The sequence below is a fragment of the Barbus barbus genome (assembly GCF_936440315.1).
Source record: "Barbus barbus genome assembly, chromosome: 32".
NCBI lineage: Eukaryota > Metazoa > Chordata > Actinopteri > Cypriniformes > Cyprinidae > Barbus > Barbus barbus.
This window is the reverse complement of record NC_136760.1, coordinates 14232306-14257332: the sequence shown is the minus strand read 5'-3', so window position 1 is coordinate 14257332 and position 25027 is coordinate 14232306. Positions and strand designations below refer to the sequence as shown.

At 36.5% G+C, this 25027-nt stretch overlaps 1 protein-coding gene across 4 annotated transcripts in view; it reads right to left on the bottom strand.

Annotated features, from left to right (window-relative positions):
* Positions 1 to 25027, bottom strand: part of LOC306852399 (exocyst complex component 6-like) — a 57210-nt gene that overhangs the window by 28942 nt on the left and 3241 nt on the right. For all 4 annotated transcript variants that reach the window (XM_079389168.1, XM_079389170.1, XM_079389169.1 and 1 more), the window contains exons 2-14: positions 17058 to 17229; positions 13858 to 13905; positions 13626 to 13716; positions 13123 to 13168; positions 9601 to 9805; positions 9043 to 9192; positions 6433 to 6501; positions 4653 to 4736; positions 4524 to 4570; positions 4315 to 4435; positions 876 to 947; positions 354 to 451; positions 150 to 255 (exon numbers count right to left, since the gene is read on the bottom strand). In XM_079389168.1, the coding sequence (XP_079245294.1) occupies positions 150 to 255; positions 354 to 451; positions 876 to 947; positions 4315 to 4435; positions 4524 to 4570; positions 4653 to 4736; positions 6433 to 6501; positions 9043 to 9192; positions 9601 to 9805; positions 13123 to 13168; positions 13626 to 13716; positions 13858 to 13905; positions 17058 to 17229 (1309 nt within the window). The remainder of the gene's footprint in view (positions 1 to 149; positions 256 to 353; positions 452 to 875; positions 948 to 4314; positions 4436 to 4523; positions 4571 to 4652; positions 4737 to 6432; positions 6502 to 9042; positions 9193 to 9600; positions 9806 to 13122; positions 13169 to 13625; positions 13717 to 13857; positions 13906 to 17057; positions 17230 to 25027) is intronic.

Below are 25027 nucleotides of genomic sequence, written 5' to 3'. Positions count from 1 at the left end.
GAAAATTCAGCACTGCCATCACAGAAATAAATGACATTTTAAAATATATTAAAACAGAATTCGGTTTGTTTAAAGAGACTTTCTTTCAAAACCAATACAGAAAAAATACAGAAAAATAACAAAAACATAAAAATCTTAATTATTCCAACCTTTTCTATCTCTGCATCATGGAAGGGGAAGCGACTGACCACAGCCATATACTCCTCTTCATTTTCCACTGGAATGGGGCTATAGTTGTCCTGCTCAAAAATATCCCTGTTTCAGCAGAGGAAACATAGATGTCAATGTATAACACAGAATCACCCATATCAATTCACTAACACCGAAAACAATGCAGTTGTAGTTCAGCTCACCTGAAAACCAGGGCCCATTTTTTGAGCAATGTTTCGTTGTACTGATCTCGAACCTCAAACAAAAGGTCAAAAAGTCTGTTGACAGGGAAGCCATAACCCTACAAAACAAAGGCAATTACAGAATCAGAATGAGCCTTATTGCCAGGTATGCTTACACATACGAGGAATTTGTTTTAGTGACAGAAGCTCCGCAGTGCAACAGAATGACAGTAACAAGACAGATAATACAAAGAATAATATACAAATATACAAAATAGACATGTATGTGCAGGTATGTTATGTGCAAATCTGAAATGTAAATAAGTATGTTTTAAATAAATAAATGGATGATAGTGTTGTGTGTTCCACGTTTTATTGTCAAGTGCTCAAGAGATGTAAGTGTTCAGTGAGTAAGCAGCAGAAATTATAGCTCAAGTTTATAAATATCTTGACACTGTTTGATATAAATATTAATAAAAAAACAAAGTGTAATTCAAGTGAAATCAATAGATATGCTTTAAACAAAACATAGTTGGAGAATACCTGTAAAGTGTCTGCAAATATAACTATCAGGTTCTTCAGTTCTAGGACCAGGTCGGGATCATTGCAGTAGGACTAGTGGCATAAAACAAAAATCAATAATAATGATAAGAATGACAACAGAATGGTGCATCTTCACATTAGCAGTGTTTATAACATAAAGCATCCACGGGTGAATCTTTGAAAGAAATGTGCAGGTCATGTTTCACTCCAAAATAAAAAGAAATAAAATTAGCTAAATTATTTTACAAGATTTCAGAAGTGAAGCCAATTTATCATGCAAAAAAAGAAAAAGAATTATATATATATATATATATATATATATATATATATATATATATATATATATATATATATATATATATATATATATATATATATATATATACACATACATATATATATATATATATAAAATCAATTTTCCATAAAGAAATTTCCAGATTTATTTTTAAACTGATAACTTTTTAATGTGTGTGTGTGGAAAACTGGATGACATTTGTACTTAATTAAATGTATTATTGCAAAATAGATTTTCTTTCATTCTTTTAATTTTGGTTTGAAATATAAGCCAGACATTCTTTCATTTGAGTCACCCCTAAAACTGCACAATAAAACCTTGTGTTATCAATCCATTCAAACAGAGGATCCAAGATCCACTGAATCACCTTTCTGCAGACCAGATTAGTTTAGGTTCAGCATTTCCCTCTAAATGGGTAACTCACAGCCAGTCACTCATTGATCAAATACACTTGTGTCTTAATGAGTCTTTAGAATACATTAGCATCTAAATGAGGCCATCCGGCCCTCCCCCGCCACTGATGGAGGAGGCCTGTCCGCGAGGTTAAATAGGAGAGAGCAGTGCTTGACCCAGGTAGGGAAGTGATGACTGACAGGATTAGTCAATGTCTGAGCACACAGGCCTGCCCACCCACCGCCGTATAAAACCCCACGGCACCGTGCAGCACCGCTCCAATCGCCAAGCATCTGTGATGTGATAAGTGTCCAAACTCAAACACACTTCATTACATCATTAAAAAAAAAGAAGCTATTTGAGACTTCTATAACAAGAACAGACCCCAAGTTAAACATGTCTGGATGAACTTTTGCTATTAGCCTCTTTTAATACACACTATTTACTTTATTAGGTAATTAAAAACATAAAGAATACTATAACCCCTATAATATGCAGTTATTGTGTTATATTTTAATAATATCTGAATGTTAATAACATTTTCCATTATTATCTTTCTTTTTACTTTTATTTAAATTGGAACTGGTTTAAAATAAGTAAAAGGTTAATTCGATTTTGCCAAATTCTATTATTTAAATAAAAAGTAAATAAACAATAGTACATCTCAATATTAAATACATTAATATAAATACTAGAAATATCATTTAAATATAATAATAAAAAAGTATAAAAATAATACAAATAAAAAGAGGGATGTTAAATACGTTTGGGGTGTGTGTGTGTTTGTTTGTGCGTATATATATATATATATATATATATATATATATATATATATGTGTGTGTGTGTGTGTGTGTGTGTGTGTATATAGATAGATATATATACGCATACATTCATACAAATATTTTCCAAATATATACTGCATGTGTGTGTATTTATATATACATAATATATTTGCATGTCTTGTGTATATTTATTATGCAAACAAAAACTTCTATTTTGTATTGCTGCCCCAGGTTTTGGAACTTAACGCATTTCTCAATCAATTATTGATGAGTGTTCAACTAGTTAATGATTCACGGTTAACTGCAGATGTGAGTTATGCTATGAGAAACCACTATCAACATTAACATACGGCTGGCAGCAGCTTTAGCCTCCACAAAGATCTCCAGAGCATTTAACCATGAGCCAGACGAGTCTCTTCCAGGTTGGTGGGGTCTGATAGTGAGGGTGGTTGTACAGGAGCTGCAGGTTTGATTTACAGCCCCTTGCACTAGTGTGATTCTCTTGTTAAACATTTAGATAGGGCGCAGTGGCCTGCCTCTCAGACGCGGGTAGTGAGTGCGTAAATCACACAGTTAAATAAGCGCTGGTCAGACTGCAACACACACCGTCACTCCACACTTCAGGACGTGATGTACTTCATTGACAAGCATTTGGACAAGAACACAAACACACACGACCCCTAAAACAAAACAAAGATCGTAAAATATTTTCATAGGATACTATTTAAATTCCATTACTTTAAATTATTTATAAGGTTATGTGTGATGTAATTATTAAATTATATTATTTAAATATATAATTATTTTAAATTATATGTCTATTATTATTATTGTTTAATATATTCATGATTTATATTTATATCTTTTTATTTAAATAATATAATTTCGCAAAATCTAATTAAACTGGAACTTGTTCAACATAAGTAAATGAACAAGGATATAAAATATAACACGATAACTGCAATATTATAGTGGTTGCGTTAAGAAAAATATATTCAAGCAATTCCTCATGATACACACATCATATTTTCATATATCATCATATTAGTAATTTTTTGGATGGTTTCATAAAAAAAACAAGAAAATAGCTTTTGTGAGTGTATAATTGCAGCCTGAAAGTATGTATTTAACTGAGTTAAGCACTTAAGGTTCCCACGCATTTTAACCAGTGAATCACCATGACTTTTTGTTCTTTAATTATTACTAAGATTTTGAAACATTTTTATAGAGATTTCTGGTGTCCGGTATCAAATCTGGGAATTAATACATTTAAATGACTGTAATGACACATCTACAATGATTACTGGAGTACATTTTACAAGAAAATACTACTTCAGTCTTTCTACTTCAAAATTGCATGTTTAATATGCTCCTTGCCGTTTCTCTGCAATTATTTGTGAAACTGACTAGAATTTCTGAACGAAAATTGTTTCAAAGTAAATCCTACACTAATTTGTTTTCAGCGCAGGCAGCTCAGGAGCTAAGAGGGCTTTAGTCGTGTCTGTCAGTGAAGTTTATTTTCAAAACAAGGCATTTGGAATGATAATTGGAAGCATTTCCTGGTGAGCCCTTTCAGTGGCGATCCATTCAATCTGATCTAATGGAGAGGTCAGTTGGGCCTAATGAGGACAGATTGCAACAATAAACAGCAGATTAACTGTGAATATTCTACACTGCTGGGGCTGAGAGTGTGTTTGGAGGGCCAGTCAGTTGTAAATCAGTGAGGGATTATGCAAATACCCTGCGGCTGAAGCTCACAGCCTGAGTCCTGCGGCCCGAACAAAGGGGCCAAGCCTGCTCTCTCTCACCGCTAGCTAACTTTCAATCACAAAAAAGAGACTCGGGCCAGAGCACAGTGGAGAGAGAAAGAGAGGGGGATGTCAAATCCTTGCATGGGACTCCTTAGTGCATCCCCTGCAGTGCTCGGACTCGCTCGGGTCGAGTGAGTGTGTGTGTGGGACTCACGGAGTGTGTGCGGAGCACTGCGATGATTTTGGACAGGGCCATGTTCCACAGCTCGTCTGTGAAGGCTCTGGTCACCAGGCCTTGTGTGGCGTGTAGTATGTGATCCTCCACCACAAAGAACCTGCAAAGCATGATGGGAGTTGGCATTACTTGATCAACTTGAGAAAACTACATAAATAACTTCACAAATAAATCCAGATTTAATTTACCCGACAATCTGATTAAAGTACTTCCTGTAGCCCTCCACTGTCTCGTGCTGAAGTGAAACACATACTATTACAAAATACATTAAAACAAATCAAACTACTGGGATTGTACAAAGAGAAAAGAATACTAACCATGTTAGACTGAGGCTGCAGTACTAGTCTTGCTTGTTTTTTTCTTTGCTTCCTATAGTAATTTTCAAATGTCTCCCTGTCTCCCTATAAAGAAACAGAGCGTGGCATTAAAGTGTTTAAAAAACAAATTAATATCCATTTAATTTCATTCATTCAAGAGCATTCAACTTGCACAGCATGTAATTGTGCATTATACCCCAGAGCAAACTGTTTTTGTAATTAATCAGGTTAAGGCACACAAGACACGGAATGTTTTTTTAATGCAAACCAGTCAACTGTACCATCACTGATTGACTTTAGCAATTCATTTTCAATATCACTCGTTAAGTTGAGCAACACCCTAGCAATCATCCAGAATACCTTAGCAACCACATAGCAACACCTTAGCAACCACCCCGGGTACCCTAACAACCACATAGCAACACCCTAGCAACCATCCAGAATACCTTAGAAATATTTCTAAGCCATATGATCTAACAGACTGTATTACTTTTAAAACTTTCAATTTTTAAGCTTTAAAACTACATTAAACTACATTTCAGACTGAAAACCATCAAACTTTTAAAACTTTTTAAGAAAAATTTCAAACTTTCTGGTCAGGCTTTCTCAAGCCAGCTTCAAAGTTTGTCTTGACTAACTTTTTTATCTAGTTGTTGTTTAACGCTTTCTATTAAGCTCTTTTGTGGCGTCTCGTGACTCTTGTTTCAAAGGGGAGTCATACTCCAGGACTCTGCATCGCAAGTGCAATGCTGTATGTGGGCTACCAAGCAAGTTTACTAAATCCGAAAAGCCATACATATGAACCAGGTTATGCAATGCAAATATAAAAATTTACACATCAATCACTACGGTAACAGTATTTTGAGGTCATAATATAGTATTGTGCAAGGAAATGTGTGGAAGCTTTTATTTTTTCAATTATTTGCCCCGTTACTGTAATTTGTGTAAAAAGGAATAAAAGTGGTTGCCGTTTTGCTGCATCTAGTGTTCGTTTCAGCTGTAAACTGAAGTGAAATGTATGTATAGGTACGTTTATATGTGGTTTGACTGAAATTTAGGCGAAATGTATTTCCAGAGAACTGGAAACATCTAATCTCTCTGAATGCAAAGCACCTGCGCCCCTTCTCTCTTCTCAGTGCGGCTGAAGAGTGGCCCTCGGCCCTTGCCAGCACCTGTGAGCGCTCGTGTAGCACAGCGGTCAAAAGCGCTCGTGTTCTCAATAACTGAACCACTGAGGGAAAAGCCCTCAACTCATCCTCCGGCCAGTGAATGCACCGCAGTTTGTGCACAATCTGAATGCCGAAGCGAAAGAACTTTTTCACTGCTTTGTTTTTACGGCGAAAAGGGGGTTACTGCTCGGTCAGTCCCATTAGATGCTGCAGTCTGACCCCTTTTGTTGGCGTGTTGAAGGACTAGGGATTAGTTCTGACCAGATGAGCAATGGCACTGAGCGCTAACAAACTCAATCTCACCTCTCCACAGTTTGTGTTTGGTTTAAAGCAAAAATAATATTGATGGCACGACAGTCAAAACTCTGGAAATCCCTTTGCTTATACAAGCCATTAATGTTCGAGGAGCCACTTTGAGAGAAAAGCCTTTCAATGAAAACGCACTGTCAACTAGAAACAGATCAACAGGAATGATTCTCAATAAAACACATTGTGTTCTGCTGCAGAACCCAAACAGACTTTCATAACATGTTACGGAGACAGGCTGTTGATATATTGGTTGTTCACTGGGTGCACGGCACATTTGTAGTAAAAAAGATGCTAGGAATTACCAAAACAGTGTAGATGTGAAGACATCGGTAGACTGGCGAAAAATCCACCAGATCCTGCGCCGTCAAGACCTTAAAAAGAAAACCAAAAAAGTTAAAGGAACATTTCCTGACCTCAGTGGCTTTACTGGCAATGGAATAAACAATGATGCCTCAACTATATTTATGATGTTTTGAATGGAGATCTTTGAATTGAACAGAGATCAAACAACATATAAATATTCAACAAACTACCATTTAAGGGCATTTAAAACATAAATATATTATTGTTTTATAATTTGTTATACAAGAAAAATAATTAGAATTTTTATGTATTGTGGTATAAGCATAATAAATTAATAAGTAATAATGAACCGTTTAATTACACAATATATATTAATACATATTGTGTGTGTGTGTGTGTATATAAATATATATGTGTGTGTGTGTGTGTGTATATATACAAATATATATATACAAATTTTATATATACTGATTTCATAGTGAAATATGTTATGGCAGTACATGGTGTCACAAAAAAGAATTATAAGAAGATTTAATAAGAAAGAAGATTTGGAACCCTTGGAAAGTTAAATGTTGACTTGTGGTAATTTCCAGATTAATACAATTTGTGTACAATTAATCAGAGCACTTAAAGTTGCAAATATTTAAGCAAAATGCACTTTGTTATAATGCACTTTTGTCTTCAATAAATTGAAGAAAAATGCAGAGTTCTGTTTGTTGAGTAAATGTGTTCAGCATTAACTAATTGGCTCTGGCCCGTGTATTTTTATTGAATCGTATCGAATCGTGTCACATTGTATCAAATCGTATCGAGACAGCTCTGTATCGAGGTACGTATCGAATCGCGACCTGTGTATCGAGGTATGTATCGTATCGCCAGGTTCTCCAAGGTATACAGCCCTAATATATATATATATATATATATATATATATATATATATATATATATATATATATATATATATATATATACACATACATACATATATATATGTATGTGTGTGTGTGTGTATATATATACACTTTAGTGTATATATATACACTAAATTGCCAAAGGTATTGGGTCACCCCCTTCTAATGAACATGTTTGACTACTAACCTTAATGTTTAAGCATATAATGATATTCTAGAGAATTGTGTGCTTCTAATTTTATAGCAACAGTTTGGACAGGACCCTTTTCTTTTCTAATATGACAGTGCCTCTGTTTATAATGGGTATATAGATTGATTAATTTCTTTTTGAACCGTGCCTTATACACAGAGGCACTGTCAGGTTAGAATAGAAGCACACTGAAGAGATAATCACCCTATACTACAATGAAGCGTTTTACTGCGTAACTCAAATCTTATACGAGATAAATAATATACATGATATACACACAAACCACCTGAAGTGTTTTGAGATCGGTAAGTTGTACCCTACCTGATCGAAAAAATCCAGTCTTTCACATGCCTTTCACATTTCACATGTGTCAATTTGAGTCTTGTTAAAGATTTAAATCCCTGCCGCCAAGATCCTCTGTCGGTCACGGATTATAAAGTCAAAAGTCGTGACGTATTGTCAAGTATGGTGACCCATACTCGAAATTGGTGCTCTGCGTTTAACCCATCCAAGTGCACACACACAGCAGTGAGTAGTGAACAAATGCACACACACACACACCGTGAACACACACCCAGAGCAGTGGGCAGCCATGCTGCGGCGCCCGGGGAGCAGTTGGGGGTTCGGTGCCTTGCTCAAGGGCACCTCAGTCGTGGTATTGAGGGTGGAGAGAGCGCTGGACATTCACTCCCCCCACCTACAATCCCTGCCGGCCGGGGACTCGAACCCGCAACCTTTCGATTACGAGTCCGACTCTCTAACCATTAGGCCACGACTTCCCCGGAAAGTGAAACTTAAATCTATAGGGGTGGTTGGATTTATTCACGCACGTTAAAATATTTACTCTTATTTACAGCATTATTTTAATGAGCTGTATATTAACTTATTGGGAGAAAACTGATAGTTTTAAGTGAAATCAAAGATTTGAGCACCCCCATATAGCCAAAATGGCATGATCATAACACCCTGTGAATATTCGACTGTGAGATTGGGATTCGAATCGGGCTCCTCCTATGGAAGCATCAAATCGTTGACTATGACTATTCGGGGTCACCTTTAATACACATACATACATACATACATACATACATACAGACACACATATTTATTACAGTAACGGTAATATATATCTTTACATTAAATATAATCAAGTAATAAGTAATTATCAATAATTAAATAATAATAATAATATATTCTCTATTATAAATGCACTAACTAATAATATAATATTTTATGTATTAAAGAAATGAGCTTTATTAACAGTATAATTCAAGTAATTATGATGTAGTAAGTAATTCCAAGTAATTTTTGATGTTGGATCACAGGAAAATGTTTGCAGTTATAAAAAAATTAATTTTCTTTGTCAAATATAATTCCGGGATGAAATCTAGACATTTTCTAGAAGACCTGGATGTTAATGCCATACATAAAGCAGGGCCACAGTATGGTGCTTTAAAAAAAGTATGTTTATTTTGGGCTCGATGATGCTAAATATCCTCAGAATGTACCTCCTCATCCATCTCCTCTTCATCCGCTGCCTCTGTGTTCAGGCCGTTGTGATGGAGGGGTGTTCGGCCATTCAGACCATATAGAGGTTTGGCACAGCTCAGAGTCACCTGCTTCTGCACCGCACTGTTAAACGTCCGGTGCTGCTGAGCCTGAGAGAACAGGGAGACCAATAATAACGTCAACAGCCTACAATCCCATTGCAACTTTAGATTTCTACATAAGTGTGCAACAAATTTAGGACACATTATCTCCATTTCAAAACCTAGTTAGGTGTCTGCATAAAACATTTTAAAGCATCACGGTTTTGCTCAGGCTGTAAAAGGTAGTCAGCATTAACATGCAAACAGCAAGCTCTGAAACCAATCAATGAATCGATTCTCCAAATGCACATTGCATGATATGCAGACACTTATGTACAGCACTCCAAATCAAATCAGAATCCATTTCAGTTAGTTTGTAACCATAGACTAGGTTTTGAAACCTAGATTTAAAACAGCCTAGTTTAATAAAATAGTTCAAATAAAAAATAAAGAAATAAAATTAAATTAAATTCCTACCTGTCTCATTGCAGTTTCACCAATTTTATCCGAGTGCTTTCGGATACTCTCCAAGAAGTCTTTTAGGTCAGACATGGAGATCTCCTTAATCTCCTCCCGGAGTTTAGGAAGTGTCTCAGCCATGATTTGGCAGAATCTGTACTGGCTCACTCTGGGAATATAAATGTTTTCTAGCTGCTCCATGGTTTTCAATGCAGAGTAGTATCTGAAAAGGAAAACAATCATGTCAGTCACCAGTTTACTAGTCCCTAAACAAACCTCTAAAAATCACTGAAACATCAATTTGATAACAGCAATGTGATGACCAATAAAGGCTTATTTTTAAGCAAAAATCTGGGTTACAGTGAGGCACTTACTAGGGTTACAATGATGCATCCATATGTATAGATGCATTGATCAAATGACTAATGATATGATGGATTGACAACACACAAACGATATCTATATTTTTAAGATGCACCTTTATTTTGACACTCGTGTTCATTGACTGTTCCACGCATATGTGACCCTGGACCACAAAATCAGTCTTAAGTCGCTGGGGTATATTTATAGCAATAGCCAAAAATACATTGTATGGGTCAAAATTATTGATTTTTCTTTTATGCTAAAAATCATGTTCCATGAAGATATTTTGTAAATTTCCTACCATAAATGTCAAAACTTAATTTTTGATTAGTAATATGCATTGCTAAGAACTTCATTTGAACAACTTTAAAGGCGATTTTCTCAGTATTTAGATTTTTTTGCACCCTCAGATTCCAGATTTTCAAATAGTTGTATCTCAGCCAAATATTGTCCTATCCTAACAAACCATATATCAATGGAAAGCTTATTGATGTATAAATCTCACTTTTTAAAAATGGACCCTTATGACTGGTTTTGTGGTCCAGGGTCCCATATAACAGAGGTGTCATCAAGTATTTGATAAGTTATAACAACCTTTCAGCTTTTAGGAAGCTCATTTCAAAGTTCATGTTATATTTGGGCTGCATTTGTGAGTTAATAAAAATGTAACTGTGTAAAACAAGCACAAAATATCATAATAAATCTAATCAAATTGTAATTGTATTGCGGCATGTTTTGAGGTATCTGTAAAAATTGTATCTCTGGCTAAGAGAATCAGTGTCAGATCCCATTATGATGAAAGTGAATGGGGCCAATCTGTACTCACTCTTTCAGCAACACATCCACAAGCTATAAACCATATGTGCATTAACATGCTTTTAGAAGAAAATTGCTTACCAACCTTTTCAGTGTAACGTCATATTAAATTTCACAAGTCTGTTGCCATAAAGTTGTTGTAAAAATGATCAACAACTTTACAGCTCAAACAAGCATTAAAACAAGAATCAATGCAGGTGTTTTAATCAAATGCCCTTATGCCGTATTCATTGCAAGTGCCTCATTGTAACTTTGTCTTTAAAGAAAACAAGAGACGGGTCACTTTTCTACTGCCATAAATGCTGTTGATTCAGCTTAATTCTTTGAACTCAGAATATTACTATGAAGTTATTCTTTCACTAAGTAATACAGTTCATATAGTTAACTTCAGACTGTTTACGGTTGATAAGCAATGTTGCAACTTTACCGCATTAATATAAAGTGTGTGGTCACAGGTGGGAGTTTATCAGCACTGAATAACTACAATACTACCACAACAAACAGAAGTTTATTAAAGGCTTGTGTTCCTATGCTCTTCACACCCAATTCATTAGATATTTTGCTTGTATTAGTAAGAGTAGTGGCCAAATTTATGAAAGTATGCCGCTATCAAGTCATGGGAAAGCATGGGGGTCTTTTTTCCATCTATATCCAAACTTAATTTCTAGTGGTCAAAAGTTTTGTACGATTAAGATTGTTTTAATGTTTCCGAAAACGAGTCTCATTGAGTCTGCATTTATTTAATAAAAAAAAAAAAAAACAGTATAAATATTTTTACAATTACAATAACTGGTTTTAATAGATTTTGATGGTTAATATTTTGTGAACCGTGATAGCCTACCATTCAAAATTTTGGGCTAAGTAGGATTTTTGAATAAATAAATATATAAAAAATAAAAGACGTGAATACTTTTATTCAGCAAGGATGCATTAAATTGATCAACAGTGACAGTTAAGATATTTATAATGTTACAAATGTTTTCCTTTATTTTTATTAAACAAATAAGGTTTTTGTGAGCATCAGAAACTTCTTCAAAAGCATTAAAATAAAATCATAATTATTCCAAATAATTAAAATATATCCGGTATATATGTAACAAGGGCTGAAAAATAACAAACTTGCACAATGCATGACCTGTGTCTGTCCATAGTCAATGTACTTAAATGCTTATTAACTTGTACCGCAGTAGCCGGTGCCTCTGAATGCTCCCTGACCTCACCGCTCTGAAGGGAGCGTGCGTCCATGTGGAAGGCCAAAGTGGCGCCCTTCCCAGCAAGTATTACATGTGAACTGAGAAAGAATCCCTGTCTGATTAGACCATGTCCCAGCCTAGTCATTAGCGCGCAGTGGCGACACAGATTAATGGAAAAACACATTACACTAATTGCCTAAATTTGGAGGAGGCCTGTCATGGGCCTGCTGGTACAGGGCAGTGCTGTGAAGAAGGGCACACACAAGGTCAATTGTCTTTGCGTTTGAATAGTTTATTTATTCATGATGTGTTATGACTAAGTAGACATTAATGGACAAAGAAGGGTCATTATTTTCAAGTTCAACGTGACCTTACATCCATGCATTCATTCTTGGAGATGACCGAACACTTCTTTATAAAAGAGGTTTAAATGCATTTTTAGATCAATTTTAATAGTTCAATTAATTTTTTAATACATAGTTTGGAGTGCACACTCTTCTATATGTTTAACCTATTACAAATTTTCTTTTTACAATTTTCCATTATATACATATAAAGTAGGACGTTTTTAATGCTAAATAATTCAAATGTCTATATCTTTTCTAAAAGAATTTAATTTTTAAGTGACTAATTATATAATATTCTGCTGTTTTGGGTGCAACCCTTTTATTGCATGATTTTCACACCATTTAAAAAAAAGAAATCTTTCAAATTGTGACAAACCATAAACAGTCTCTCACTTTTTTCAAATTTTACACTGTGGTGTTGTTGACTACACTGATCAAGCTCACACATTCAATTATTATCATATTGTAGATATTACAGTATGCAGATATACATGATGATGAGAATATTTTTCTTTAATTTAAGGAAAAGTTAGGTTTGTCAGTAACTAAAAATCAAACAAATCACTAAAATAATAGTTTTATACCGTATTTGGACCGCAAAGTACAAACCTTCAACCTATGATGCAACTTAAAATCTCATATAATATTTAAGTTTAATATCATGAGGTGGATGAAAAACATTGTCTGTTCAGCATCTTTCATTGAACTTGTGAACTGAAAGAAAAAAACTATTTTTCCAACCTATTGTGTAATACTGATGAATATGACTGATTTGCAATAAAGATAAAAACTAACATTACTCCAAATAAGTAATAAGTTACCTTTTCGATTCAAGCTGCTCCTTTAATTTGCTGTACATTTCCAGGACTGCAGAAACGTAAACAAAATACAATGTGATTTCAAGTAAAGACGACCATGTATTAAAAAGAAATCAAACCGAAACATTATCTTCATTCAGTGAACTGTAACCACTTCCTAAATACTATTTCTTTTCAAAAGAAACAGACCAAAGAAACCACAACCTAACTGCATTTATCTATAGAATCATCCAATAGGTTTCTTGATTAAACCACTGTAAAAACAAAACATTTGTTTGTCCAAGCAATTAGGAACTGTCATATCAAGTTTTAAGGCAGACAGACCGTAAAATATAAACACATAAGGACCTGGACTCATTACTGTAACAAGAAACCTGGGAACATTAGCGTTTACGGTATCTGGATCGTTTTTAATAGTCTTCTAACGACATCTCTGGGAAACAAGCACCAAAAAGTAACGGTTACAGGTCACACGGCGAGATTTTTGCGCAACTGTGGCATCTCACCGGGAATGCAGAGCTGCAGCTTCTCCACCGTGGTAGCCATGTTCCTCTGTTGAATTCGGCAGCGGATGACCTCCTCCGTTTGGGCCGTCACCTTACATAAGAGAAGGTCAAAGAGTGTGAAGCCCTCTCAATTAACGAGACAGTCCTCTCTGTGCTATTGTTTGATAATCGACATTCTTTTGTTCTGCCCATCTAACAGCAGATATACTAACAAAGCCAGACTGTGCCATACCTCCCGTCCGGCGTCTTGAAGTCTTCGATTGGTGTCGCTCACTTGGCCCTTAAAACATAATATCACTTTTGTTAGACAAATAAGCCCACGATTCCCTGTTGTAACTGCTCACCCTTGTAATCAGATCATACTTCATGAGGAGTCAAGAACAAAGGCATGCAAATTCAAATTAAATGTGCAGCGGGAACTTGAACTTTTGGTCGGAGGGGAGCTTTTATGGCCAGTAATCGCTTCTGACAGCCCTTTCTAACAGATTCTGTGACAATCTTCTCAATTTTACTTGGGATTTTTGAACTTTGGTTGTTCCTCTGGCTCTGTCAAACAATTCAAATCAATGACCCAATTGACCACTGGTCCCTTGTTGGTAACTTCAATGAGCTCTATGTGCCATTCATTGTCTGGGATAAAATGCGGAGAGCATTTTCTGGTAATTCTTGGTAAACCTCCACACCACTAGATTTATGTCGAATGTCACCTGATCAAAACAGAAAAAGTCTCATTGAAATGGTTTGTCAGCGAATGTGTTTACAGCTATATGAACTGATGTCGATATCTATGGACTTTTAAGGTAAACATCTAACCTAGCCAAACTCCTAAAATTAACACTAAATGAACTTAATTTTGGCCCTATTATGTACAAGTTCTTTTAATTTCGATATTACTGAAGTATATCAGGGCCTTCTTAATAGTCAGATAAAAAAAAATGTATAAGTCTAATAAGATATAGAAAATAAGATACTGTATAAACATAAATTTGACTACCCCATTAACAAGTTATTAACCACATTAACAAAAAAGTAAAAATGTAGCAAAAAGTACCATGTACCATGGTAGCATAACGGTGTTATTTGCAGTAACCTGATGTATCACACAAAAACTATGATATATTAAGATGGTATTCGTTCAGTTTTTACAACATTATGCAGAAACAATATTAAGATTATTATGTCAGCCTTCTGATATTAATGATCACATACCTCAATATATTTAATAATAATAACAATAATAATAATAATAATAATAATACAACCCGAATTCCGGACATGTTGGGACATTTTTTTAAATTTGAATAAAATGAAAAATAAAAGACTCTCAAATCACATGAGCCAATATTTTATTCACAATAGAACAAAGATATATAACATAAAATGTTTAAACTGAGAAAATTTACACTTTTATCCACTAAATGAGCTCATTTCAAATTTGATGCCTGCTACAGGTCTCTAAAAAGTTGGCACGGGGGCAACAAAGGGTTGAAAAGGCAAGAAATTTTGAAAAGATTCATCTGGGAGAACATCTAGCAACTAATTAAGTCAATTGACATCACGTCTGTAACATGATTAGCTATAAAAGGGATGTCTTAGAGAGGCAGAGTCTCTCAGAAGTAAAGATGGGCAAAGACTCTCCAATCTGTGAAAGAGTGCGTAAAAAGATTGTGGAACACTTTAAAAACAATGTTCCTCAACGTAAAATTGCAAAGGCTTTGCAAATCTCATCATCTGCAGTACATAACATCATCAAAAGATTCAGAGAATCTGGAGAAATCTCTGTGGATAAGGGACAAGGCTGAAGACCTTTGTTGGATGCCCGTGGTCTTCTGGGAAGTCGTGGCCTAATGGTTAGAGAGTCGGACTCGTAATCCAAAGGTTGCGGGTTCGAGTCTCGGGCCGGCAGGGATTGTAGGTGGGGGGGAGTGAATGTCCAACGCTCTCTCCACCCTCAATACCACGACTGAGGTGCCCTTGAGCAAGGCACCGAACCCCCAACTGCTCCCCGGGCGCCGCAGCATAAAATGGCTGCCCACTGCTCCAGGTGTGTGTTCACGGTGTGTGTGTGTTCACTGCTGTGTGTGTGCACGTTGGATGGGTTAAAAACACGAATTCCGAGTATGGGTCACCATACTTGGTAGTATGTCACTTCACTTCTGGTCCTCGGACGACACTGCATCACTCATCGGAATGATTCTGTCATTGACATTAATAAATGGGCCCAAGAATACTTCCAGAAACCACTGTCGGTAAACATAATCCGCCGTGCCATCTGCAGATGCCAACTAAAGCTCTGTCATGCAAAAAGGAAGTCATATGTGAACAAGGTCCATAAGCGCCATCGTGTCCTGTTGGCCAAGGTTCATTTAAATTGGACCGTTTCAAAGTGGAAAAGTGTTCTATGGTCAGACGAGTCCAAATTTGGCATTCTTGTTGGAAATCACGGATGCTGTGTCCTTGGGGCTAAAGAGGAGACTTTCCAGCATGTTATCAGCATTCAGTTCAAAAGCCAGCATCTCTGATGTTATGGGGGTGCATAAGTAGAGTATGGGTAGCTTGCATTTTTTGGAAGACACTATAAATGCTGAAAGGTATATAAAGGTTTTAGAGCAACATATGCTCCCCTCCAGACGACGTGTATTTCGGCAGGACAATGCAAAACATCATGGCTTTGTAGTAGAAGAGTCCGGGTGCTGAATTGGCCTGCCTGCAGTCCAGATCTTTCACCTATAGAGAACATTTGGCGCATCATTAAACGAAAAATACGCCAAAGATGACCACGAACTCTTCAGCATCTAGAAGCCTATATCAGGCAAGAATGGGACCAAATTCCAACACCAAAACTCCAGAAACACATAACCTCGATGCCCAGACGTCGTCAAACTGTTTTGAAAGGAAGAGGAGATGCTACACAATGGTAAATATGCCCCCGTCCAACTATTTTGAGACCTGTAGCAGGCATCAAATTTGAAATGAGCTCATTTTGTGCATAAAATTGTAAAATTTCTCAGTTTAAACATTTATGTTATCCATGTTCTATTCTGAATAAAATACTGGCTCATGTGATTTGAAATTCTTTTAGTTTTCATTTTATTAAAATTTAAAAAGCGTCCCAACATTTCCGGAATTCGGGTTGTATAATGATTTTTTTTCTTTTCCTGATAATATTATTCTACCATGGTACTGCCACAATATTTTGGAAAAAAATTATTATTTATATATTAAAAAATAGATTAATAAATTATATAAGCCTTTTGGGCTAAATTTAAATGAGTGAGGACCTTTTGAATTTTTTGGATCTACGCACCTTATAATATTGGCCTATACTGGACTTTTGGATGAGTGTTTGGCGCTACGACCTTGTTCAATAATAATCAATGCATAAATATGTTACTAATCCCTAAAATAAATGTAATTATGATTTCCACGTACCATCAGCTTCTCAGCATCTGCTCGGACCTTCAGCAGTTCTGTGATGGCATCCACGAATCCCTGATGATGGAAGTTGCACATTTTCTCAATCTCTCTGTCATGGTTGCGTATTCTGGCATCAAGTTTCTCCATAAACTTTTTGTGTGCATTGGGCTGATCATCGTAAACGGATCTATAAAACAAACATCACACATTAAACTATTTCAAACAAACAGTCTGCAGAAATATTCTTTAAAGATCTTAAAGTGTCCCATGAATGAAACCTGACAATTCAGTAAAATTAATAATAACAATTCACTTCAGAAAATGCATTATTTTTATGTAATGACAGTCCAGACCTTGTGTTTCCCCTTCAGATAACACACACACTTCAATATGCTGCAGGTGTCTCTGTGTGGTTTTATCAAACTAAGAGCATGTGCGTATCATTAGCTGTGTTATCTAGCACTGGCCTCTGTGTCTGTGTACAACAGTGAGAACTGGCGAGGTCAAGCCAACAGATGGGCCGCTTCTTCAGTGTGTTGTGAGATCACAGAGCGTGTTGCCCTCCTTACTGCTCCAGATGGCCAAGAGAGCCTTCTCTCTCAGTGAAGAACAGTCTGAGATGATTCAGGGTTTTCACTCACTTCCTGACACAGATCGAGGGGAAGTGTGGAAGGAACTGTACCAGCTGACACTGTACTGCATTACTTATCATTTACAATCAATGTGAAACACGGCCATTTTACTTCCATAAAGTATTTCAAAGCAAAAAAAGTGTTCAATTTTTTTTTTAGGACCTACCAAAAACTCAACTCACCCCCCATATCATTCGAAACATGTATGCCTTTATAAGGAACATAAAAGAAGAAAAATGTTTCAGCGTTTTTCTTTTGACACTGGACATCAATGGTGACCAAGACTGTTTGGTTACCAATATTCTTCAAAATAACTTTGTGTCATGCAAATTTCTTACAAATTTCTCAAGTACACTGCAGGTTTGTTAACGTTAACTAAAACCATAAAAATGTCACTTGAAATAAAATAAACATCAACTGAGTAAAAACTAATAAAACTGTATATCAATAATAATAAAATAACAAATTAAACAACTTAATTTAGTTGTCTTTATAGTTGTTTTTTAAATGTTCATTTTCACATATATTTAATACATAAGAAAATGTAGCTTCCTTTATATTTTAGGAAGTGGATCCCACAAAAGGATAATGTTTGGGGGTCCTTAACATTAAGCATTTAACATTTAAGCATAAATAGCCCAGCAATCTATGAACATTGGGCTAAAATGAATAGACTATGAAAAAATACAGTATATACTACACTACACAATGCAAGTAAAAACCACTAGAGTGCAGAATGGAGGGGGGGCATGAATAGTTCTCCAAGTGCGCCACCCTGTGGGCAACAAGGGAACAGTGCATGTTCAACCAATGATGCATATGCAAATATTTAACCAAACCAGCAGCCATAGATCAGTGGCTCTCATGTGGTTTACACTGAACACTGAACATGAAGTGGTTACCCAGCACAAGAACCAAAAGTGCTGTGCAAATGTTTTAAAAAAAACCTAGTTAAAATCAATGTTACCATGTATTGAATAGGACAAACAACATTCGATGGAAAAGCATGGCAGTGTATCTATCATGAACAATAGGAATGCATTATTTTTCTTGGTAACAGTGCTGGCTTAAAGTTCTGCTTCCTTGTTTTATATGACCTGAAAAAAATAACTCATAAAGGATTATGAATCGTGATGAAAATAATACATTTAAAGTCAAGTCAGGTCTGCTTTATTGTCAATTCTTCCACATGTACGGCACATACATACAGAGAATTGAAATTGCGTTACTCTCTGACCCTTGGTGCATACAGTTAACATTTAAGACACTGACAGTAGACGTTCAAATATAGATAAATACAGTTTAAACATATGTACATACAACTATACAGATATACAAATGAGGACATTTGTAGAAAAATAAATAAAGATCGATAAAGTGGCATAAGGCACATGGCAGATAGTGTGTAAACCAGTTAAATAAAAACAAAACTGTGCAGATATGTGTGTAGTGCAAGAAGAGCTTATCAGTCTGAGGACATTGTAGAAAAATAAAAAAAGAGATAAATAAAGTGGCATAAGGCACATGGCAGAATAGATAGAGTGCAAACCAGTTAAATAAAACAAAACTGTGCAGATATATGTGTAGTGCAAGAAGAGCTTATCAGTCTGTTAAAGTGACAAAAGAATAGTCTTTTCATCAGACTATCCGAAGAGGTAGTTTGCAGTCAATGCTGGATGAGGTAGTGCGGATGTGGGGAGCTGGGGGGGGGGGGGGGGGGGGGGGGGGGGGGTCGTAGTATCAAAGTTCAGTGTTGCAAGGGGTAAAAGAGGGGAGGGGGGCAAGGACGGGAGGGAGTTCAGCTTCCTGACAGCCTGATGTATGAAGCGGTCCTTCAGTCTGCTGGTCCTCGCCTGGAGACTCCGCAGTCTCCTCCCTGATGGCAGCAGACTGAAGAAGCTGTGTGTCGGGTGGGTGGGATCACCTGCAATGTGGAGGGCTTTGTGGGTGAGACGGGTGCTGTAAATGTCCTGGAGGGAGGGGAGAGAGACACCAACAATCTTCTCAGCTGCTCTCACTATGCGTTGAAGTGACTTGCGGCAGGATGCGTTGCAAGCGCCATACCACACAGTGATGCAGCTAGTTAGGATGCTCTCGATGGTGCCTCTGTAGAAGGTGCACATGATGGGGGTCGGGGCTCTGGCTCTTCTGAGTTTGCGGAGGAAGTAGAGACGCTGCTGTGCTTTCTTGGCCAGTGCTACAGTGTTGTTAGTCCAGGAGAGGTCCTCTGTGATGTGCACACCCAGGAACTTGGTGCTGCTCACTCTCTCCACAGTCTGCTGAGTGTGTACTCTCCTGAAGTCAACAACAATCTCCTTCATCTTCTCCACATTCAGAGAGAGATTGTTGTCACTGCACCACACTGTAAAAAATCCAACTTTCGAAAAGTTCTACTAACCAATGTAAAAAAGTAGCCTGAACAAAGAATTTTTAGTAGGAGAAGTCAGTTTAATTTTTTGTGTGAACTGAACAAAAATACTCTAAGCATGTCGCTAACAAAAGTTGTTTTGTTTACCTTACTTAGATACTCAAGTATTTGTTGTAAGTATTCACAACATATCAAAATGTTCTCCCAACTTTTCAAATTGAGTCATCTGAACAAACAATTTTACATTGAACAACATTGCACAAGTTCCCAGCATGCATTGAACATTTTATGTTAATTATTACTAAAATATTATAATTGTTTTACATTTTACTGGCTTAATTTATGCTCCTGCTGCTGTTGTCACTGTCAGTTAGCTGTCATGTGGATTAGAGTTCATATTTTACTGATTTCAAATTTGTTGATCCTCACCATGGTTGAGAATCGTGTGCTGAGGTACTGTATATGTGCATCTCATTGCAACTTGTTAATTACATTTGTCTATTAACATAAATGTTTGCCTTTAGTATTAAGAGACAAATGCTACCCATATTATGTTGAAGGCTTTGGAAACAAACATATGTTTAAAAGAAAGAGGATTGTTAAAAAAGATTAGCATTGCTAAATGCTAAAACATCTTTAGTTGCTCTAACAGATCTTTTAACACTCAGTAAACTAACTTTTATTCATTAGATGAACTAAAGTTTTTAAGTTGTTGGTTGCTTGTTGAGTTAACTTAAAAAGTTGAATGTGATAGGTTGCCTTATTTTTGTGAGTTAGGTCAACTTTTTTTTTTTACAGTGCACCCGGCCAGGCGGCTCACCTCGCTCCTGTAGTTTGTCTCATCTCTGTTGCTGATGAGACCCACCACAGTCGTGTCATCCGCAAACTTAATGAAAAAGTTGGAGTTGTGTGACGGTGTGCAGTCGTGGGTCAGCAGAGTGAAGAGGAGGGGGCTCAGCACACATCCTTGGAGGGCCCCAGTGTTCAGTGTGATGGTGCTGGATGTGTTAATGCCGTTCCGTACTGCCTGAGGTCTCCCGGTGAGGAAGTCCAACAGAGGTGTTGAGCCCCAGCTGGACCAGTGTGTGAGTAAGCTGTTGAGGGATGATTGTGTTGAATGCTGAACTGAAGTCTATGAACAGCATCCTGACATATGTGTCTTTTTTGTCCAGATGTGTGCTGGCGATGGCATCTTCGGTCGAGCGGTTGGACCTATATGCAAACTGGAAGGGGTCCAGGGAGGGGGGGGGCAGACTTGATGTGGTGCATGACTAGCCGTTCAAAGCACTTCATGAGAATTGGAGTAAGTGCGACTGGACGGTAGTCATTGAAGCAGGATGGAGATGACTTCTTCGGGACTGGAATGATGGTGGTAGCTTTGAAGCATGTGGGGACAACGGCCTGATTTAACGAGATGTTGAAAATGTCTGTGAAGACATCAGTGAGTTCCACTGCACAGTCTCTCAGTACACGCCCAGGAATGTTGTCAGGACCCGGAGCTTTGCATGCATTGATCCTGCTGAGGGATCTCCTCACACTGTCCAGGGACAGCGTCATCACCTGGTCACCGGGAGGAGGTGGAGTCTTCTGTGCAGTGGTGCTGTTTTGCAAAGCAAAGAAGGCATTCAGCTCGTTCAGCAGGGGGATGGTGCTGTCGCAGGTCTGTGGTGGGGGCTTGTAGTCCGTGATGGTCTGTGCTGTGTTTGTGTCAAAAGCAAAAGTTGCTGTAAAACTACTTCTGAACAGTCACAGCAATTAGCATGAGATTCATATTAAACAGTCTCGCCCAGCATAAAAATAAAGATATTCATAATAACAAAGTAGCAAAGTCTTGGACGGCTCACTGCTAGTGAAAGCGCCAGCTGGCTCTCTCTTTCAGATGCCAAGCAGAAGGCTCGGATGAAATCCAGGTTGCCATTGGCAACACAGCCTCAACGTCTAGACTGTGAATGACAACCTTTAAAATGGGCCGGCTAGCTGATCCTAGTTCGGAGTCATTTTTACCACACTGCAATATAACTGCAGGATGTTCTGAGCGACTGCTAGCAGGGCTGGGAAACTAAATTTAAAAATTCATTAAATATTTCCAAAAACTGAATTAGAATCCACAAAAGGGGCAATAAGTATTTTGAGAAAAAGAGAAAATTGGAAAAAAGTTTATTGCAAAACATGCATACAAGTATTTTGAGAGTATATGGAGACTAACGTAATTGTTCACGTCTTTTGGCACAATTTGCTTTCTGCAACTCTCTGATTGGTGGAATTTTCTGTACAGCATCATACCTTGTCACCACAAATTCATTCAAAACTTAAATAAGTCAGACGTTTTTGCAGAAAACATGCTGAACATCTCTGCAGAAATAAGTGTGTCGTTGTGAAGTGCAAGTCAAGTGGAGTAAAACAATATAATATATTCATAGAAAGAGAACGATGTGCACCAAATGAGTCGCTGTAGAAACTGAATACTTCAATGGTTGAAGTGCGCTCAACACGAGAGACAACGCAAACGCAATGACATGTGAAATAAAACGTCCTCATGTATTAAAGAAGAGTGGCTTGATTAAGTGCTGGAAATAGTGGAGGATGGGCAAAGAACGGTAACAAAACTCTGAAACGTGTACAGTCACAGAAGAGTATTGTACAAACTGTACTTCATAACGATGTTTAGACAGCTATAGAAGAATTCATGTGTTCACGTTTTTTTTATACTTAACTTACAGATCTCAGCTTAAGTTTTGCTTCAGTTTGTATTCTATTCTATCAGTTTAAATAGTTTTTTTGATAATATATTATGTTAGGGCTATATTATAAACCTGATAAATAATTGACCAATTAATTTTCATTTTTACACCAGACATCGAGTTCAAAATATCGGTCATCGGTCTATTTGATCTGTAAAAATCGGTATCGGCCCTGGAAAACACATATCGGTTGACCCCTACTCAGAGATGAAGTTCAAGTGTTCATGTCCTCATATAGTGAGAGGAGACGCAGTTAGAGACACAGAAAGCACTGCAAGCATCACGTGTGTTTGAGTTTCTGTAGTAGATGAAACTATGCCAGTCATTCATACAAAGATCCAAAACATGTAGACTTATTAGCCACATGCACAAATTGGCTGTTATCAACTTTATTTCTGCAGTGTAATAGGCTGTTAGATTTAACCATATTGAATAAAAATCCACAGCTTATCTTTATCAACATAAATTATTGCAATCTTAATATGATATCGTATATATCACCCAGCCCTAATTCGGATGTATACTTTTGCATAGTTACTTTGTGCTCAGCTTTTTTACATCCAACCCGTTGCAGTTATCTTGTCGGCCCTTTCCTGTCAGCCAAATGGAAAATGCTGAGGGTCAATTTCTACTCAAAACACGCAAAGCTTTCTAAAACCGGTACCCACATCCACTGCCTTACAGAAGGTCATATTATGCCCCATAATGGGATATCCTTTCTGCGAATCTGCAAATATGCACACAGAACTACTATCAGCAGGGCCATGTTCACAATGAGTTTCCTCCTTCCTGTTATTGAATTCAACAGACAAAGAGCAGCAAGTTACGGACAACTGCCAGGAGGTACTGAAGGAAACAGAAACCCAGAGCGAGTAAAAGTCAAGCGTTTCAAAATCAAAACGCGCCGCGGGTCTTTTATATGAATGTATCTCTGAAGGGAACCGACTGTCTTCAGAAAAGTTTCGATGACATTCAAACAATCAGACAATCAGATTGCATTTTCAAGAATAAGCCCGTCTCAAGCAACATGCTGTTGTTGTTGCACAATTTTGTTTTTTTGTTTTCTGCAGCAACAATTCATACTCTTTATCCTGGCTGAAGCACATTTGTTTCAATCTATAAGAACAATCAGCCGACACTACCAGTCAAACGTTTTTGAACAGTTTTAACGTTTTTTTGTTTTTGTTCACCAAGCCTGCATTTATTTGATCCAAAGTACAGCAAAAACTGTAAAATTTTGAAATATTTTTTACTATTTAAAATAACAGTTTTCAATTTGAATATATTTTAAAGTGTAATTTATTCCTGTGATCAAAGCTGAATTTTCAGCATCATTACTCCAGTCTTCAGTGTCATATGATCCTTCAGAAATCACTTTAATATGCCGATTTGCTGATTATCAATATTTAAAACAGTTGAGTACATATTTTTCAGGATTCTCTGAATAGAAAGACCCAAAGATTAGCATTTATCTGAAATAAAAAGCTTTTGTTACATTTATACACTATTCCATTCAAAACCTTGGAATCAGTATAATTTATTTTTTTGGAAAGAAATTATATAAATTAATACTTTTATTTAGCAAGTATGCTTTAAATGGATCAAAAGTGAATGATAAAGACATTTATAATGTTACAAAAGATTTGTATTTCAGATAAATGCTATTTTTCTGAACTTTCTATTCATCAAAGAAACCTGAAAAAAATCTATTTAGCTGTTTTCAACATTATAATAAATGTTTTTTGAGCAGTATATCAGAATATCGCCACTATTTAGCAATATTGCTAAAAATTCAGCTTTGAAATCACAGGAATAAATTACATTTAAAAATATTTTAAAATAGAAAACAGTTATTTTAAATAGCAAAAATATTTCAAAATGTTACTGTTTTTGCTGTATTTTGGATCAAATAAATGCAGGCTTGGTGAGCAGAAGAGAATTCTTAAAAAAAAAACATTAAAAATCATACTGTTCAAAAACTTTTGACCGGTAATGTATGTTAGCCTTTAGTTTGAAGTTAAAGATATTAATATTAATAAGGTGAGTCTGAGATTTGACAGTGATTTCACAGTGATTTCTTGTTTGTATGAAGGCTAAATACAAATAAAACGTGAACATTATTTATTTGTGCGGTTTTTTTGTTTGTTTTTTTAAAATAAAATATATAGTTTTATAGGATGAGGTTTCGTAAACTTGGCAAATTTATTTTTCATAAGTTTGTAGGTACAGACATCTGTTGCGGCC